At 43.7% G+C, this 18,005-nt stretch overlaps 1 protein-coding gene across 2 annotated transcripts; it reads right to left on the bottom strand.

Annotated features, from left to right (window-relative positions):
• Positions 1–167: 167 nt before the first annotated feature.
• WRAP73 (WD repeat containing, antisense to TP73) lies at positions 168–16,904 on the bottom strand. 2 transcript variants are annotated; one of them, XM_063353990.1, is made up of 12 exons: positions 16,805–16,904; positions 16,000–16,152; positions 15,282–15,398; positions 8,078–8,150; positions 7,080–7,183; positions 6,112–6,198; positions 5,175–5,309; positions 5,006–5,083; positions 3,543–3,648; positions 2,391–2,516; positions 1,491–1,682; positions 168–597 (listed from the first exon to the last, which is right to left on the bottom strand). In XM_063353990.1, exons 1-12 carry the CDS (start codon positions 16,871–16,873, stop codon positions 488–490), a joined length of 1,350 nt encoding a protein of 449 aa, XP_063210060.1. In that variant the 5' UTR covers positions 16,874–16,904; the 3' UTR covers positions 168–487. The 2 variants fall into 2 exon arrangements, with proteins under 2 accessions (XP_063210060.1, XP_063210061.1); XM_063353991.1 differs by having other exon boundaries at positions 3,549–3,648.
• Positions 16,905–18,005: the final 1,101 nt, after the last annotated feature.

Genomic DNA, 18,005 nt, shown 5'->3' with positions numbered 1-18,005 from the left:
GATAGAAGCTGTACACTGTTGTGTGCAAATCACTGTTCCCTTGTGCTGGGATAAATAGCTACGTAATCACACAACTGATAATATACAAACAGATTTCAGAATGGAGAAGCACAGGTTTATAGTTAGAGTCATACCAAGTTTGTAACTATCAAAATATTTATTGGAAATTATAAAATTTAAATAATGGCTATACATTATATACACACAGCTACAATTTTAGAAAATAAGGTTTCGTGGTTGACAAAGTTCAAGAGAAAGTTCAACTACAGCAATACTAAACTTTTCTTGAAATCCAGACTTCATTCTCTAGGCTTCAGTTGCTACATCACTTCATTCAAACGCAATCACCGTACTTTACACATTGGAGTTTGGGTAGCTCCTTCAAATAAATAACTTATAAATACAAAAGCTGCGGATTGGGGAACAGGGTTTGACCCCTTTCCTCATTCTTCCTCAAGCTTGTGAGCATTTTTAATGCAAATGATTGTTATTTTACCTCTTCTCTTTCTAAGTAACACACACAAAAGTTGTCCTTACTCAGAAGCGCCATGGAGTCTCCACTACAACGCCAGGAGAGAGAGACGATCTGGAAGTCACCTGCAGAAACAGATCAGAGTTTGTCAGCAAGAAGCTGCCAGTCCGTCCTCGTACGCTGGGAAAAGGCGGCTGGAGTCAGTCACACACAGTGCAGAAAATACCCTCCCCACCTTGGCTCTCCTGCAGCAGCACCAAAACCAAACGCCCCGCTAAGGCTCCCAGTCTGTTCTCCAGTACAGCAGCACGGACAAGCCGCGTTACCGACTTTTCCCCAAACCTACAGCTACTTTGTACTCCCACCGACAAGCACAGATTTTGTAGACTCATCATTTTAATGCAGACAGGTGCCATGCAGAGCTGCGTACCCCAACGATATTGCTGCTCCTTGTGTAGGGAGGAAAAAGTTGAATCTTTGTGATTCCTTTTCTGTTTAATATGCAGAAAGGCATTTCTGGGATCTGGCTAATGGCCATGTATCACTACTGCCAGCCATAAAACTTCTCATCACGCAGGCTGACTCAGAGTCCAGGTGCACATATGTTCTTATCTTTCCCCATCAGATTTACCACGCTCATTTCCCCCCGTAGTGTTCTGTTGTAGTTCAGTTGTTTTCAGAACCAGAAAACATTATAGGCATTTCAGTCTTTATGTCAACACCTGGCATTCTGCACAACTACAGCTTCTATGTAAATAAACTGATACCAATATAAATCTTGAGAAAGAATTCAACATACTATACAAATAAAGCAACAATCAAATCCTTGTTAGCCCCTGTGCTATCATGTCTTCATTTCTTGAAGACAGAAAGAGGAGTTTTTAAACGTTTTCAAAAAGTTCCAAGAGCCCATCTGAGCCATTTACATGCTAACGCTCAGACCGATTTATAAGTGGAAAAATATTTGGTAACGAAGCAGCTGGTGACGGCGTGTGGAAGGTACTGCCGGCAGCCTCACCTTCCACTGGAACCTGCACTGCCACGCAGCCGGCTGGGGACCACAGGTAGACTCTGCTGTTCCCCGTACAGACAGCAAGTCGAGCCTGTCGTGGATCCCACTGGAAAGACTGGATCGCACACAGCTGCTCCAAGACCACAAACAGTTTCAGCTTTTGAATGTCCCAGATCCAGACAGCGTTAGGAATGTTATCTGTCAGAAAGGATAAAAAGATCACGCTTTATTTTAAAGAAATGGGCATTTAGGTGCACCACGAGTTTAACGCCACTAGAGTTTTGCCTAGCAGTGCCTTCAGTTTCACTTTGGAAAAGTTACGAAAAGGATAAAAGAAGTGACTTGGTTTGCGTTCCAGTCCTGCACTGGCTTTTATCAAGTTATTCACAATTACGCTACTGTTGGTGGCTTTTGCCTCTGAACCACAGCTGCATCCAGACATAAACAGCCCTTCAGGACCATCAAAGGAAAATATTAAACATTAATTCCATGACTTCCACTATTTGAGGTAACCAAAAGCCCCACTACTACAGGTTGTAAAGAATTCTGCCTTTCAAGAGACACTTGGTGTGACGGGAGGAGGAAGGATTTGTGTATTTCACTTCCTAATACAATGAGCAAGCATACATTTGAAGAAATAAGAAGTATACTGTTTTCATTAAAACCAAAGCCAAGACCAGGTTAACGCACTGATCAGCAGTTCCCACTACTTTACGTACGCTAGAAGACAGGCTGGATTTCCTCTGTAGTGACACGTTTGCACAACAGAGAACTGATTTTAAATAGGGCCACACGTCTTCCCATAGTGAAAAATAACTGGCCAACTATCGCCCTCCTTTCTCTTTTGAGAACACACCACACACAACCAGCAGCTTCCCCCTTTCATATCGAGCAGCAGGAACTCACCATTTTTGGTTGCCAGGAAACAGTTATCTGGACTGAATGCCAACATCCCAATTCCCATTTTGGGATTTGCCCTGTCAGCCACTGGTTTGACATACTGTAAAGAAACTGGCACCTGGGAAATGTCATCTGGAATTTGAAATGAAAGTAGTTTACTAAGGGAGCCTTAGTATTTAAAATATTTAAATTTAATATTTAAAATATTAAAATATTTAAATTCCAGCTGTTAAAAACCCCTCATCTCTGAAGCGATATGACCATATTTTACTCTTCTCCAATATGTTCCAATCAAAAACTTCAGTTGTTTTCAGATACTGCATCTTCACGTTAACAGCTTACTGTTCTTGCCCTTCTACAACAAAAGAAAGGCTGGAAATCCAGGCAAGTCTGCAGATTAAACTACGAAAAAAAGGAAAGATCAAGTTTTCCGCTACCTTTTAACTAGTATTTCAAACAAACACCAGTGCAAAGACAGAGGTGATTTGCAGTACCACAAACAATGAGACAGTAGAAAAAAAAAATTAATCATACCTTGTCTGCCATCTCTTTAATATTTCACAGCCTGTTGTCTGAAGGCAAGTTTAAAGCATTGCTATGACTACAGCTTCTCAGACAGAAGCCAAATGGCCTTCTTCATGCTCTCTTTTTTACATAACCTCATACCTAAGGGATTAATTGCTATCCTATAGCAGACAGCAAGACAGTAACACCTTCTGATGATTTTTTTTTAATTATTGGAACTGCCACACGCTATGATAAGATTCTTAATTGTTAGGATCAGATGAACTAGTGCAATTATCTGCATCGCATAGATTGAAAAAAATCAGAAAAAACATCCACACAATGTTAAGACAACTCTTGCAAGCAGCTCCAAGACTGAGATCTGGCTGCTGTTTCTACACCCAAGCAATTACGGTTCTTTTCTACAATATCCCGCTAGTCTTTAACCTGCCTTGAAGCCACCACGCAGGCAGCATCCCCTCCAGCGGGGCGCTTACTGCCCTCGGAGCTCTTCAGTTATCTTGGGAGCCTGGAGCAGAGCATCCAGAAGACCCGTTCCAGTATCAACGAGGCAGAGTTCGCCTATAATGTTTATTTATAGGAAGACTTCGCGTGGCAAACTCAAGTGTCTCATTTTAGTAAACTTTGGCTTACATTTACTTTGTGTGCTGAAGAGAGAACTAGCCAATGCTCTTGTTGGAGGGAAAGAAAGTCTCTCTGTTTCAACAGATGGGGATTTCTCCACTTCTTTATACACAATCTACAAAGAAACAAGTGAGAGTTCTACAGAAGGGCCTCAGAGAATTTGAACATGGGCTATTACCAAATCATCCCCATCCCACTAACTCATTTTAAAGTGCATTATATCTCAGCATCCCCTGGTTCATCGATGGAGGAAAGGGCTTCAGCTGGCAAATACCAACTCCAGCGTTCTCAGTGAATCATTTGCTATTTGGAACCACAATCAGGAAAACACTCCTGTGACAAATAAACAAACCTTGAAGTCTAGGAAGAATGAGTCTGCCAGAGTACACCTCATTCATTATTCCTGAGAGCTAAGTCTGGCAGTACAATAAATCATCTTCATTACAATGGGAACATAGATTTCATTTTTGCAACAAAGAATCTTTAATTGGATACTCTCACAAATAAATGCAAACAAAGTGCAACGCTGCAGAAGGAAATAGCAAAAACATTTTAACAGTGTGACTACAGCGTATTATTCCCAAATACAAGCACCAGGATAAGTGCACCAACTGCAATTCCTGTCTGTACAGTAGAGATTAACAGAGCTATTTCCATTCGTTTTCCATTACATATTTTACACCTAGCTGGAAGGAAGGGCATTTTTCAGCGCTGAGAAGCTTTGCTGAGGTACATTTAATGGGTCGTGCCTTGCTTCTGGTTAAGAGGCATCACCACAGTCACATGAATAGTGCAGACTTACGGTCTACACATGTGAACTCTTCGGGGACTCTGCCCAGACTCAGGACTAGTCCCTCCTCTGCAGCGGCACGCAGCACTGCTGCACTCTCTGTTCTTTTACCTTGGCGGATGAGAACAGCTTGTGATTTTTGGAACAAAAGCTACAGCTCTCTGCCTGCTGCCAGCTACCCGGAATCTGCTGGGCCTTGCATATACGTGCGTGCAAGGATAAAAATAAATGATGACAGATGTTTACAGGAAATGCTCTTTAGGTGAGCTGGATGAGCCTGTACATACAAGATGTAAATCTGATCACAATCCAGTTCCAACGCTGTTTAAAGTCACAAATTGTATAAAGCTGAGAGAAATCTCTCCTGTTAAGTTTCCCAGTTGGTCATCATCTGCATAGCCAGATCTGTAACGCAATCGCCATCTACATCAAAATACACTGGCAAATGACAGGATCATAGGTGCATATTCCATCAAATTTGAAAGAATTCCTCTATTTTTTCCTTACATCCCCAAATGTTCATGCAATTTCCCAAGCCCTGTGTTTATATGAGGAGGGGGAAAAGCAAGGTCTCCAGAATGAAATAATTCTATCTTTCAGATGAAATACTAACATCTTTCAGATACAAATAGCAGCGTCAAAGCACCGCTAATGATTCCATGGGTTTTGGATCCGTACTTACAGTCCTTTTGTTAACAATGGTTGCTGGATGCTCAAACTCTGTGATCTTCTTCCAAGTTACATGGTTCAAGATACGCACCTAGTTCAAGAAAGCATTGCAAGATAGAACTGTTATGACAGAGTTCTACAAATGGTTTAGGTAAAAGAACAAACATAAACATATTTCTTACCTTTTCGTCATAGCTGCCAATTGCCAAAAATTGACTGCTGGGACTCCAGGCGATTGACTTTATGCCTAGTGACCATTCATAAGCCCGGTACGTGGACAGCAGTCTGCCATCAAGGGAGTACAGCAATATTTTATACTGAAAAATAAATAGATTAATTCTAAAGATTAACAATATTGTTAAATCCATAGACAGGCAAAACCATTCCTTCCAAACTCTCCCTGCTTAAAACGCAGCAAGTGAAACACAAAGGGCAGGGCTTGTTATCTGTGACTTGAGACGAGAGGCTCTAGGCTTCCCGCTGGCTCATTTGGCACTCCCAGGACACATCCAGCCTCTCCCCAAGAGCACAAAGGCCCCGAGCCCAACGCTCCACAGCATCAGCAGAGCCTTTATGGAAGACTCGTGCTCCTTCAGCATCTGAAGCCATCCGATCAGGGGTGTACAACCCTGCCCGTTCCCGGGGCTGTTTGCTTTGATCTTGCTGCCCGTAACTTTACAGCTATACCTGGAAGTTCACCTACTCAGAGCAGAAAGGATAGCAATGTATGTATTCCTTGCTAACTTTCTGGATGAGTACCTTAACTGTAAAATTACTGTGCAGTGTAAAATAAAGTGGTAGAAGAGCCTTACAGAAGAATTCTTTCATTATGTCACTAGTGGCTTCTGCAATGATTACAGTAATACTTTTTTTCCCCAAGATAAACAGAAAGAAAGCTAATAAGATAATTTACTGTCATTAAAGATTTACACAACAGTTTGACATACACTTGTGAGGACATCCATTACCAATACAACTAAAATATTTAAAATGGTTTGAGTTCAGCTTTTGTTACGTTTAAAAAAAAAAAAAATTATAACACTATTTTAGTTACTGCTTTACTGGTGGCTACAAACCAGCTTGAACTCTTCAAGAAAATAATCTGCTTCTTCCTCATACCTCCAGACACGTATCCCACGCTGCCAGAACACAGCCATTAGGAGCCCATTCAATCCCAAACAGATCTTGTGTTTCAGTGTCAAAATGCTGCGCCCAAAAGAGAAAACACAAACCCATTTGAAATACTATACTAACAAACACTGCTGCATCTGACCTAACACAGCCCTCAGTTTTATCCTTTTAAGTGCTACCACAAATGCAAGAGCCTTTTGCATGCTAGCTTAGAACAGAAATATTTTCTTTTGCATTAGTATCCTGCATTCACTGTTTCTTTGGTTTGCCTTTACAGAAAAGGCAAAAAGTTGCTCCATCTTAAAATGAACAGTATTTCATAAGAAAATAAAAGCAGTTACACTGAATCAGTCAAGAAATTTAGCTAGCCTAATTCCTTGCCTCAGAAAGGCCGGTACAGGATCATTAGGGAAGAGCTTGGGACCATGACATGCATTTAGTGGCGTTTCCCAAATTTTGCTATCAGCTTCTACTGAGACTCAGAATTCCTGAACTAGAGGTGACACTATGTACTGACTAGTTCTTAATGGGTTTTAATTTCTCAGATCCATCCGGTCCTCTAAGTCACGCTAGTGTGCATCCTCCACAGACTAGTCTCATTGTTAAACAGAAAATACGAGAATTCATATTGTACGTCCCAAATGATCACTTTATCAAGCATTTGATACTTTCAATATTAACGTAGGATAGTTTATTGTAAATAAACTCATGCAAGAATTTAAAGGTGAACTTTTGCGTTCCATCAGAAATTCTTTACGCACACCTAGTAAATATTGGCCTCCCGAAGAGAATACTGCTAGGGAAGTCTGCGGGCAGGCCAAGGAAGGAGCCAAGTGCTGGACAGAAAATGCACTGGCAAGTCTAGAACCAGACTACCGAAGTGGCAGAGCCTAAGGCAGCGTGCAACACGTGCTTTAGTCTGCCCAGAAGCGGTGGAAGGCAAGGACCCCTCTTACTCTCAGTAGCTGCCAGTCGCTGCACACAAAGATGCTAATGAAGTCCTTGCAGTCACGTCTTTCTGCTACTGCCATATAGCGGCCATCCCTAGTGAAAGCTATCCCTGCCAATGAGAGAAAGTTCATTAAAATTAAAAACAAGGGAGAGAGAAAACAAGACAGGATAGCTTACAAATCTTCCATGAAAAGCAGTTATTGCCAACTCAAAGGAGAAGTAAAGACTGAGGGAAAAGCATCTTCACATTAATCAAGGCAAAGTGTAGTTCTACTAATTTGCTTGTGTTGGCAATTCTTAAACTCTGAATATATTATTTCTAAGGGTGCAGCTTCACAACTATTGCAGAACTTCAGCATGCTTCAAAAAACCATGTTTGATTACTGACAGACTGTTGTTTTATAAACCCCACAGATTTCATATAACCAGTCCATTTAGTCTAGCTAAAGGGATTAGCTATGCAAGCGTTGGTACTCCCAACTTCCAGGCACTGGTCCCCATCCACTCTTATTTTATACGCAATACATAATTGTCTTTGTCGTTTATGGGCCATTGCTATATACAAGCCTCAGGCAGGAAACCGCTAACCACAGCCATGCGGCTGGACAGCCCTGACACGAGCTTCCCTTTCAAAGCTTTTCTTGTGGAAAAGATGACAAAAGCCACTTTGGATTAGTGTTTTTCATCACCAATGCATCCAGCTCATTTTAATGTCTTAAAGAACCCTTGAGAGGCAAACACAACAGGAAGATGTACATCTGAAGACCAGGCACGTGGCTCAGATGTAACCCTTCAATCCGGGAGAACATGACAACCCCGGGGCACAGGTGGCACACAGGTACCCATCTCAGAGCCGTGTATCCCTGAGGGGAGCAAACCCCTCAGCAGGGAGGGCGCAGAACCTGCTCTGAAACACGTGTTTCTCCATTACACATCAAATTGATTTTCCCCTTCCTGCCATATTAAAAAGATACCACTCCTGCGTTAGACGTGCGACACTTACCCTGCTGACAAGCTTTGGGATACTTGATGTAAGAGACAGATTTCGTACACAAGGACCACACAGTTATCCGCAGCTGTCACAAAGAGAAAGAGACAAGGAAGTTATTTCTTTATTTTTGTAGATAAAAAAAATTGAGTAAATAGAAACCCATAAACCTAATTAAACAACACAAAGTAGATCAATATACCCTCTGTGGTTAATTAAACTGTGTAGCTCTTCTATGTAGCTGAAACACAGAGCCCTGACAAGTAACTGCAAGGAATTCTCTCCCAACTGCCTTCAGTTAGCAAGGTTACGTATTCCAAATTACTGTTACAGGCACACTGAATACTCCAGAGGGGTAGGAGCTGCAGAACACCAACATGGGGAAAAGCTCTTCATCACCATTAAAGTTACTGATATTGGCATGAATCTAGCTACATAATTGCCAAGTATCGCACACAGACACTTTGCAGTTGGAAAAACCACAGTTTTATCGCAGAATCTGGAACAGAGATGAGAAGCTTCTTGCATTTATCAATGGATGAGATGTTACAGCAGCGTAAGAACATCGTATCTCTTGGGACAAGGCTACTAAGCATGAAAATTCAGCTGTATTTTTCAGCTTTTAGACACGCTCAGCTTTGACAGCTAATTTGCATTTTGCTCTCCCCTCCTCAGCCACCCACAAGAAGGCAACATTACGCAATTACTGAAAGAGTTAGAAAAGAGCCAAAATACGCTATGCAAAGCAAGGCATTTAAACATCACGTTTGCGGTATTTCTGGAGGCTTGTGCATCCATAAAACACAAAAACTGCAGAGAAGGCAGTCAGCTGCAAAACAAGCCTCTCCACAGCTCTTCAAGGTCACAGCCTGCATTCTGGAAGCTCTGCGTTGCCATCTGCAGATTATTCAATTAAAAACAAATACTTACTCTCCCTTAGCAACGGCAGCCACACCAGACATATGTGCATTAATCAGTATGTCATGTGAACCTTTGCATTTATATCTGGAGTGAGGAATGTTTCCAGTGTAATTTTTTTCTTGTGTTTTCCTACATTTTATTGCACCAAGGTAAGAGATTCTAGAGGAGATGCAGGTAAAACTATTTTTGCAATAAAGCACCACAGTCATAAAGCTTCCTTTCCCAGAACTACTGCACAACAAAATTAGTTCTGATTCATTATATATGTAAAACTTCAGCAATATCTACCATCTCCTTATCCTCCTGCAGCGGGTGCAGCCCATTCCCCAGCAGTCTTGGGCAGAAGTTTCTGCTACACTTTTTTGCACATTTGTCCTCAATACACATTTTCCTTCCCTGAAGAAACTGGTACTACTCAATGGTGACAAAGGACTCCAAGGCAGCAGCATCCCATGTACGTGTTCTACCTGGCATCACTACAGGCTGCGTTGCAACAGAACTTGGAGGGTTTTTTCATTGTTGACGTCATAATTTTTGCCAGAAAGCACGATTCAAAGAATTGTCACAGTGTCCAAACCAAGTTACAGAATCCTAATTAATGCTGCCTCCCTCCAGAGATACATGGAGTTCCAAAGCAAAAGAGCAGCATTAGCTGTTCTCCCTACTGCTTTTTATATACAGAAGAAAATTTTGAAATTTGAAGAGACAACACAGAAATCAATTATTATTATTTTTAATTTACTACAGGAAAGAGCACAAACAGACCAGATTCCAGTCTGCTTCTATCCAAAATCAGAAAAAATACTGGACCACTACGTAATGCTCTTCCTTTATTTTACAGGTATGAAATTACAGCTAGACATCTGCAGTACCGCCTTTAAGTTTAGCAGGTCTTAGAGGAATCCACTAGATGAACAACATTAATCAAGTTTTATTACTGCAACTGCTCACTTCCGGACATACAAAAATACAGCATTGTTAGCCTGCTCTTCACGCAAGATTTACTTTAAAAATACCAACACAATGCCTACTCACATTCTTCTATAGCAACTGCAATAGTGATATGCCGCTTGCTCCTATTAATTGCAGTGTTAAATGAGCTTGCTGCTGTTCCTCCCTTGACCAAAACACGTGGCATACACAACACGCATTCTACAGCCACTTAATATCAAGCTTAGCAGCTGCAAGCTTTGAATGCTGAGGTCTGGATCATAATTTTTCCTGACAAAGGCATCCAAGTTTACATTTGTGCTGCTACTTGGCCTCACAACCAACTCACCTGGCCTGCTGCGCGTCAGACACGCTTATCCCCTGGACCACAGAGGCTGGCTCAGAGCCCCAGAACAAGGCTCCCATCAAGCTCAAGTACATCAGAACAGAAAAATCTCTAGCGGTGAGAAAGAGCGTATCACGTGCAGAGCTCCTACTGTCACCTCTGCCTCGCCTGACACTCCACTGCGGAAGAGAAAAGGCAAGCGCATCTTCATTTTGAGAAGTCTTTCTGCATCCATCTCTGCTTCACCCTTGGGTGCAGCCCTCTCTGTGCTGTTCAGACAGCACCTTCTCTAAAAGGGCCGAGTTCTGTAACTCCCCAGAGAAGACACGAATCATGTTTTCCCTGTTCATGCTTGTCTTGTTGCACTTAACTGCTGAGCATGCGTTTCACTGCCACCGAAAGTTTCAGTAACATTAAACGCTGACGTTGTTGGAGTAGCCGTGTATTGCCCAGGTACCTCCCCACCACATCATTTCTAGCAGGTACGACAGAAACTGCAATAATGCCATTGCAGCACTGGGGAGAGACTACGGAACACAACCAACACACCCCTGTGGAGGGCTGTTTACACCCAGTCAACAGAAGACCCACAAAAATACACCTTTGAAAACAAAGGCCTAATATTGTATTGGATGCCTACAACCCTTTGATAACCAAAGCTCTTCAGATTTGATCTAAAGCAGTGACAGCAGGCTCATAACAACTATTAAGATCCTCTACTCAACTCCAGGCTCTCTCCCACGAAGGCTGCATGCTAGCAAGGGAAGCAAGCTATATTCTATTTGTGTACACTCAAACATTTTTATGAACTGAGAAAACTACATTATGTGCTTAACATATGAACTTCACACCTATCTTAGATGGATTAACAATATGTTTACAATTAAATTGTGACACAAAGGGAGACCCTTCATATTCCCAACTGGAACTGAAACATTAACCCACAATCTTGCCCAAGCTGCCAATCTAAACTAGAGAAAGATTTCATAGCTAGCAGATATGATTATGAGAGACAGAAACATAAAATGCACAGACGGTGAAAAAAAGAAAGCCAAACATGATCTCGCATTGCTCTTATTTGCTTTTCTCAGAGACACTGTGGGGAAGGGACAATGGCTTTTACAGCAGAATAGATCATGATCAATTAAGTCTGCAGCAAGCACTTCACTGCTCATTTCGAGGGGTACTTTCTCTTTAGTGCAGATGACTCGATTAAGTGGAGTTGTCAAACTCAAATCCCAATGATAATGGTGTCTGAGAAGTTTTCAGCTGTTGTTTTGCAGTGGAAAACCAAACCAAAAGCAGAAGCATTTTTAAAATAGCCTAAAAACAGCTGAGAAATAAAAAGTATTTAGATGGTAACGTGATAAACAGTCTCCAGTGCTGGTGGGTTCAGGCCTACATCCCAATGTTGACAGCTATAGGCAGGTGTAGGACTGGTGATTTTCACTAGATAAAAACACACTTTTAAACAACCTTGCATCTCAAATGACTGTCAACTTTTGTCCCAGACTTGACTGGGTCACAAGGCCTCCTTACATAGCAGTGTCTGTCAGCACCGGATTTCAGAAGATTATTCAGAGCACATTCCTCGACAGAAAGCATTTTTCAACCAATGTAGCCATTTACAGTTACTAAGGATTAGCGCCAATATACACAGAAACACACACTTTTTTCCCGCTGCTGTAGTATGAAAGGAGCTTCTTAATGCTTCAGTACCTAAAATGGTAGTGGAGAAAATACAATATCTGTAGTTTATAAGTATGTCTCTTAAAAGAAACACTCGAGAACAATGCTGCTGATCTTCAAACTATTTATCACAAAACATGAGAGTCACGAAGAAGCAGAGGATCCATTTGCTTTCTCTGTATCTTTTATCTGCAGCTCTTGTTTATGCTCTACATGTGCCTATGAATTCAGGTGGAACGATGGCACTGTAAGAGGAAAGACACCTGGTACGACACCTTCCATGGGACAAACTGATAATGCGGAATCTTCCAGCAGTCAGCTTGCTGTGTTACACACTGCAGAACTGCCTCACGGACTGGATTTCAGCAGGAGAGGAAGCACCCACTACAAAATAAGTGACAAACGATAGCTACGGGACAACAAACTACTTTCCAGTGCACTGCATGAATCAATATAATTAACACGGTGCTCCAACTTCTTCAGATTCCAGATAGACTTTACAGAGCAGGATTTCAAATGTGTTTTTCCAACTAATTTAGATTTGCTCTTGATCAGTTAAATGAGGGAAAATACCTCCGTTTTTTTTCCCCAAAAAAACCCCTGATTTTCCTAACAGAACTGTACTCTAGCTTGGTATAAATAAGGTGATGAAAAATCAAGTTGAAACTATTCTGACCACTTCTCACCTGTACCTGTAAGATATAAGCAGACAATTACAGAAAAAAAAAAAAAGCCTTTGATGTTGGAAGTACCTTTGAATATATCCAGCTGCCCAAAACTGGGGTTTGCCTGGCAAAACCAAGCAAGTCTGTATCTCACCTTGCAGAGAATCCTCCATAGCAAGAGTTTAAGGAACAAGCCTACATATTTTCTACATTTCAGCAGGATTTCCATCCTCGATGCGGACAGAATGACCCCTCCACACATAACACTTAAGCTAATATACAGCACAAAGATGCTTTCGAAATTTTGGGGCAAGTAACTCAGTACTAAACACACTTTTGTAATTAAGCACAGTAAATTCCTCCACATCTGCCAGTAATCCGTTATTGTGAAAAACAATCCACTATCAAGTGAAAGGAGAGCGTCTCTATATACCTCCTCTGATAAGCCTGTACCATTTAGTTGCCTTGTACATCATGCTGTTTATTGCAGTAAATGTGTAAAGATTTAGACAGATACCTGTGCCATTCAGTATTACTGTACATTGTGTAACAATTCTGGGACCCGAAAACCTGCACATTATTACAGACTCATCTCCAATAAAATGACTGCATTTGCAGAGTTATGTTAACATTAAGTGCATATAGACCATTGCTGCCCATCTCAAAAGACTGAACAGAGTGAAAATGGACTTTGGAAACGCGTGTCACAATTCTGCTGCCCTCACCTCAAGTTAGGAACTGCACACCAATCACATCAAAAACCCCACAACACTATTCACTATAATGCTGACCACAAAAAGGATGTAACTGCAAGTTAGCAGATGAATAATTGTTCTGAGGCACTAGTAAGTATGGATGGCTAGGAATAAATTAGCACAACCATATCCTTTAAAAAAAATTCTAGGAATAAGAAAGTTATTTGTGAGCTTACAGTGGAACTCACATGTTGACCTGAAGAATTACAAGTATGAGTAATTAGTTGGTGCTGTTTGAAAATGTCAGGCTACCAAAGCCAAGCTGCAGTAGTTGACAGGGAACCCCTAAGGCCTCCAAGCAACCGCTGAATTTGATAACATACATAACACACCAATATTAAGTATCCTGACAGTTTCTGTCTCGAGCACTACTCGCGCCTGTCCCACCAGACTATGGATTTAGCAGAGCAGGAGTAAACACAACTCAGACAGCGGCATAACCCAGGCAGCTGTCTGACAAAAGCTAATTTAGCAACCTGTTTACAGCTGGAAAGAAAACTTATCCCAACACAGATGCCAACTTGGCAAAGGCTTAATGAAATCCTCTAAGGTCAAACCAAGTTCTGTTCGGAGGCAATAAATACTTGCTAGTCCACCCCCACATGCACGTGCCATGAGATACTCACTTGTAGCACATAGCACCAGCCCTCAGTTTGGGTTACTGACTACCGCGCTTCTGCCTGACCAGCAGGCATGTCTTTACTGACTTCAGGTTGAAATTCTGGACCCATTTTTTTATTTTAATACTACCAAGGCCATTCATTCCTGGGAAAAGTAAGGCCTAAGTTTATCACTCCTCCAAACCCACTATCTAAAGGGTTAGGGGAATGGAAAAAGATTGCTTTACAGACAGAAAACCTCTACCCCAGGTCAGCACTAAAAATCCCTGCTGGAGAATTCTGCCCTGTGTGCATCAGGAACAGTACCGTAGCTGTACACAAGTTTATCCACAGCTCCCTTGAGAGCACCAGGATCTGCGCTAACTCCAGTCCACACACACAGATGACAAGGTCCCCCATCTATCTTCCATTGACATTGGTATTTGCACAAAAAAAGGAAAAATCTTGCAGTGTAACATTTGAATTCAGTGCTAGCCAGGGTTATGACACAATAACCTGTCATCTAAAATCCATCTATAGCTTTGAAAAGATTAAATACAGCAAAGAGGAAAATGTCTTGCATGTAGTTCTTTGCTATTTTCTGACTGTTCTTCATTGTACCGAACAACATGAACTGTCGGCTCTAATCCAAAGACCGTAAAGGTGGAGAGTCAGACTTCCACATGCCTCCCAACAAGCTCAGTATCCAGCATCCACAAACTGATTTGGATTCCACCTTAGCGTAAATTCCAGAATATGGCTCTCAATCATAAGCGCTTACAGGCATTTGAATTTTGAAAGCAGTTCTATCAACAGCAGTCTGACTCCTATGTGTAAAATCAAACAATTATGAAAGTATTTACAGGATATGGATCTAAATCTCATCTCACAAGTCAATAAACCTAAGACCATACTTTTTTAATTCCATGGCCACTCTTAAATGTTTATGGTTTGGGGTTTTTTTTGCAAGAACTGCTGAGCCTTCCGTAAGCTACAACCAACAAATCTGATTTCTAAAATTGCTTCACTGAATGCCAGTTATCCCTAAACTTTTCTCACATAATTTTGTGAGAAAATTACGCTCAAAGCTAAGTGTCCATTTTCTATCTTATCATCAGAAGCAAGAGGAAAAATTGTTAACAGAAGAACTAACATCTAAACTGGAATTAACCTAGGTTACGTATATGAATACAGGAGAACTATTCCCACATTCTTTACACCACTACAGCTTTAAGAGCTTTAAGTTATTTTAAGAGGCAAAGGGCAGACAGTGACATCTGATACTGTCGAGAGTAATCATGACTTCACACTTACATGGAACTCTGTTGTATTGAGAATGTGACGACCATCCGGACTCCAGCATGAAGCCACCAATCCTGCTGAGCCCTCGTCTATCTTACAGTGCCAGTCTGGCTGCTCCAAGGACCAGACCTAGGGTGGAGAGGAAACCAAACAGACACCAGCTCATCAAAACCTCTGCTTACAAGAGTACACTACAGCTGAGAAAAGGTTCCTGCATTGCATACCAGAGAGGGCAGGAAACCTCTGAAAGCCTGTGGCCATGAAGGACTGGCGCTGGATCCCACTACAAAAGTAAGCCCCACGCCTCTGTGTGTCAGTAAGAATTATAAAGTAAGATGGCTTGTTTGTTTGGTTTTTTTCCTGTGACAAATATTCCGAACATCCAACACTAAAAAAAAAGGTTTAGTCCATTTAACAAGTTTGCATGTATTTATTTCCTAGTGAACTAAGAAATCACTAAGACAATCTCCAGCTTTTATTAGTTTTGATACTTATTTTTATTCTAAATTTGGGGGTTGGTTTTGGTTTTGTTTTTTCAAACTAAGATGTTTGTCATGGTTTTAAAAATAATAGCATGCTGGGTTATCCTCAAACCGTGCATTTTCAATGACAATGTCAGTTACTTCAGCAAAAGCATTGAACCAGCACTTGCTGTTAAGAAGCTCTCACTGAGTGAGAGCACACACAAATCCCCACTAGGAAACACACTCTGTCTTGCTTTTGTCCTTACCTGAACAATCCCTCGCTTGTACATGGCACATAATATGAACAGGGAATCAGAGGACCATTCGATATACTGGATCTGATCCAGGCAAGTGTAGAGCTGGAGGATCTGGAGGGTGTTCACATCCCGGACCACCAGACGGTACTGCACGCACGAAGCCTGGACAAGAGCAAACCCAGAGCTGAGCCAGGGCACCGACCCCGGCCGAGGACCACGGCCGTGCCCATGCCGGGACGAAGCGCTGTGCGAGCAGGGCTTTTAATTTCAAAAGGCTTGACGTGTGCCGCGCTCTACTGCAAACTACAGCAGAAATAGTTAAATCAGGAGGGAAGGAGGGGTGCGTGTGTGTATATTAATGCAAAGAATCCTCGTTCATTCTGGTTAACTAATTCTACTTTAAAAAAAATTATTCTTTGCCTCATAACTATTATTTTAACTGATTAACCTTAATCAGGTCTCCATTATAGAGACCCTTGTGGAGTAAAAGCCTCTCAGCCAGCAAGCCGTCCCGCACACATAGATGAGGTTTTGTTATCGCCGCTTCTTCAGGGCCCGGCCCGGGCAGCCGGAAGGCCGAGCCGAGGCGGGGGGACGGGACACCCTGCCCCGGGGGGGAGCCTGCCCTACCCCGGGGGGGTTCCCCGGGGTCCCGGCGCTGTACCACACATGAAGCTGGTGCCTGGCGATCGCCAGGCCCGGGCCCAGGGTTCCCGCGCTACCGCTTCACCCAACGGTCTCCTCAGGCCGCGGAGCCGCCGGGAGCGCGGCCCCGGTTACCCCCTATCCCCCGCGGGCGGCGGCCTCTACTCACCAGGCACTTGCCGTCGGGGGAGAACCGGCCGAGCAGCCCGGAGAGCTTGAACAACTCCGAGAAGTCCATGGCGGGGCCGGGGGGGGCGGGACGGGGCCGCTCCGCGGTTCAAACCCGCCCGCGCCGCCCGCCGCCCCGGCCCGCGCCCCGCGCCGGAAGCGGGCGGAAGGGGCGGGAGCGGTGTAGCCAGGGCGGCCAATCGGAGCAGGCGGGCGGCGCCCCACGGCGCGCCGGGAGTTGTAGTCCCGCGGCGGGGCGGGGCCCGCGGGCGGCGGGAAGCGGGCGGGAAGCCGTCTCGCGAAAGTAATTGTTATGCAAATGAGGCGTTTAATGAGACGCGCCCGGCCGCTCCGGCTAATTACTCCTCCCGGCTAATTACTGACAGCGACGGGAGAACAGGCGGGGTGTCCTGCAAGGTTCCCCAGCTGGGACAGAGGGACTGCGGATTGCAGTAGAAATACGCCAGTAAACGGGATGCTGATTGGAATAAGAATGAATAAATAAATCAAGTTTGGGGAGAAGGAGCGCAGGGTCGCGGCTGAGGGGCAGGAGCCCGGGTGTCCCTTCCTAGGGTACAGATCCCTTTGGGAAAGCCCCCAGAGCAGCGGCTGCCAGCCTGGGCGCAGGACAGAGGATGTTTGTGTCCTAAAAATGGTCCTTCGGGCACCGAGCACAAAAGCTGGAGGCCACCGTGTCCCTTCTCTGCCAGCCAGCACTGGGGGGGGTACACAGTCCTCCTCGCTGGGTCCTACCAGCCTGTCCCCCCGACATTTGGGGGTGGCAGCCAGCCCCCTGTGGCTAGCAGCCCAGCTGCCGTGGCCAGTGAGAGCGGCGCTCTGGCGGGATCCCACCTCCTTCTTTGGGGAGTGCATTCACTGTCATTTAAAAAATAAACCTCGGGATCAGAACAAACATCCGAGTCCTGTTCTCGTTACGGTTTAGGCATTTATCCCCCCAAAAGTGGTTGCAGCGACTGCGATGTGTTTCGGGGCTGGTAAAAGCGTCTGTTTTCTGGCGCTGCCCGTGAGGCAGGGACAGGAGGTGACAGCTGCTCTGCAGCCACCATCTGCCCCGGCCGGCCCCGCGTGGGCGCCTGCGGGCAGGGGGTGGCTGCGAGTCTCCAAATGGGGCCGGGTGACCCCAACGTGCAGCCGATGGTCTCCCAGCAATGACACCGCTCCCCCCGTTCTCCCCAGCGCAG

The sequence above is a fragment of the Chroicocephalus ridibundus genome, chromosome 16 (genome assembly GCF_963924245.1).
Source record: "Chroicocephalus ridibundus chromosome 16, bChrRid1.1, whole genome shotgun sequence".
Lineage (NCBI taxonomy): Eukaryota > Metazoa > Chordata > Aves > Charadriiformes > Laridae > Chroicocephalus > Chroicocephalus ridibundus.
Note: the sequence above shows the minus strand (reverse complement) of the source record. Positions and strands in the feature narration are given on the sequence as shown.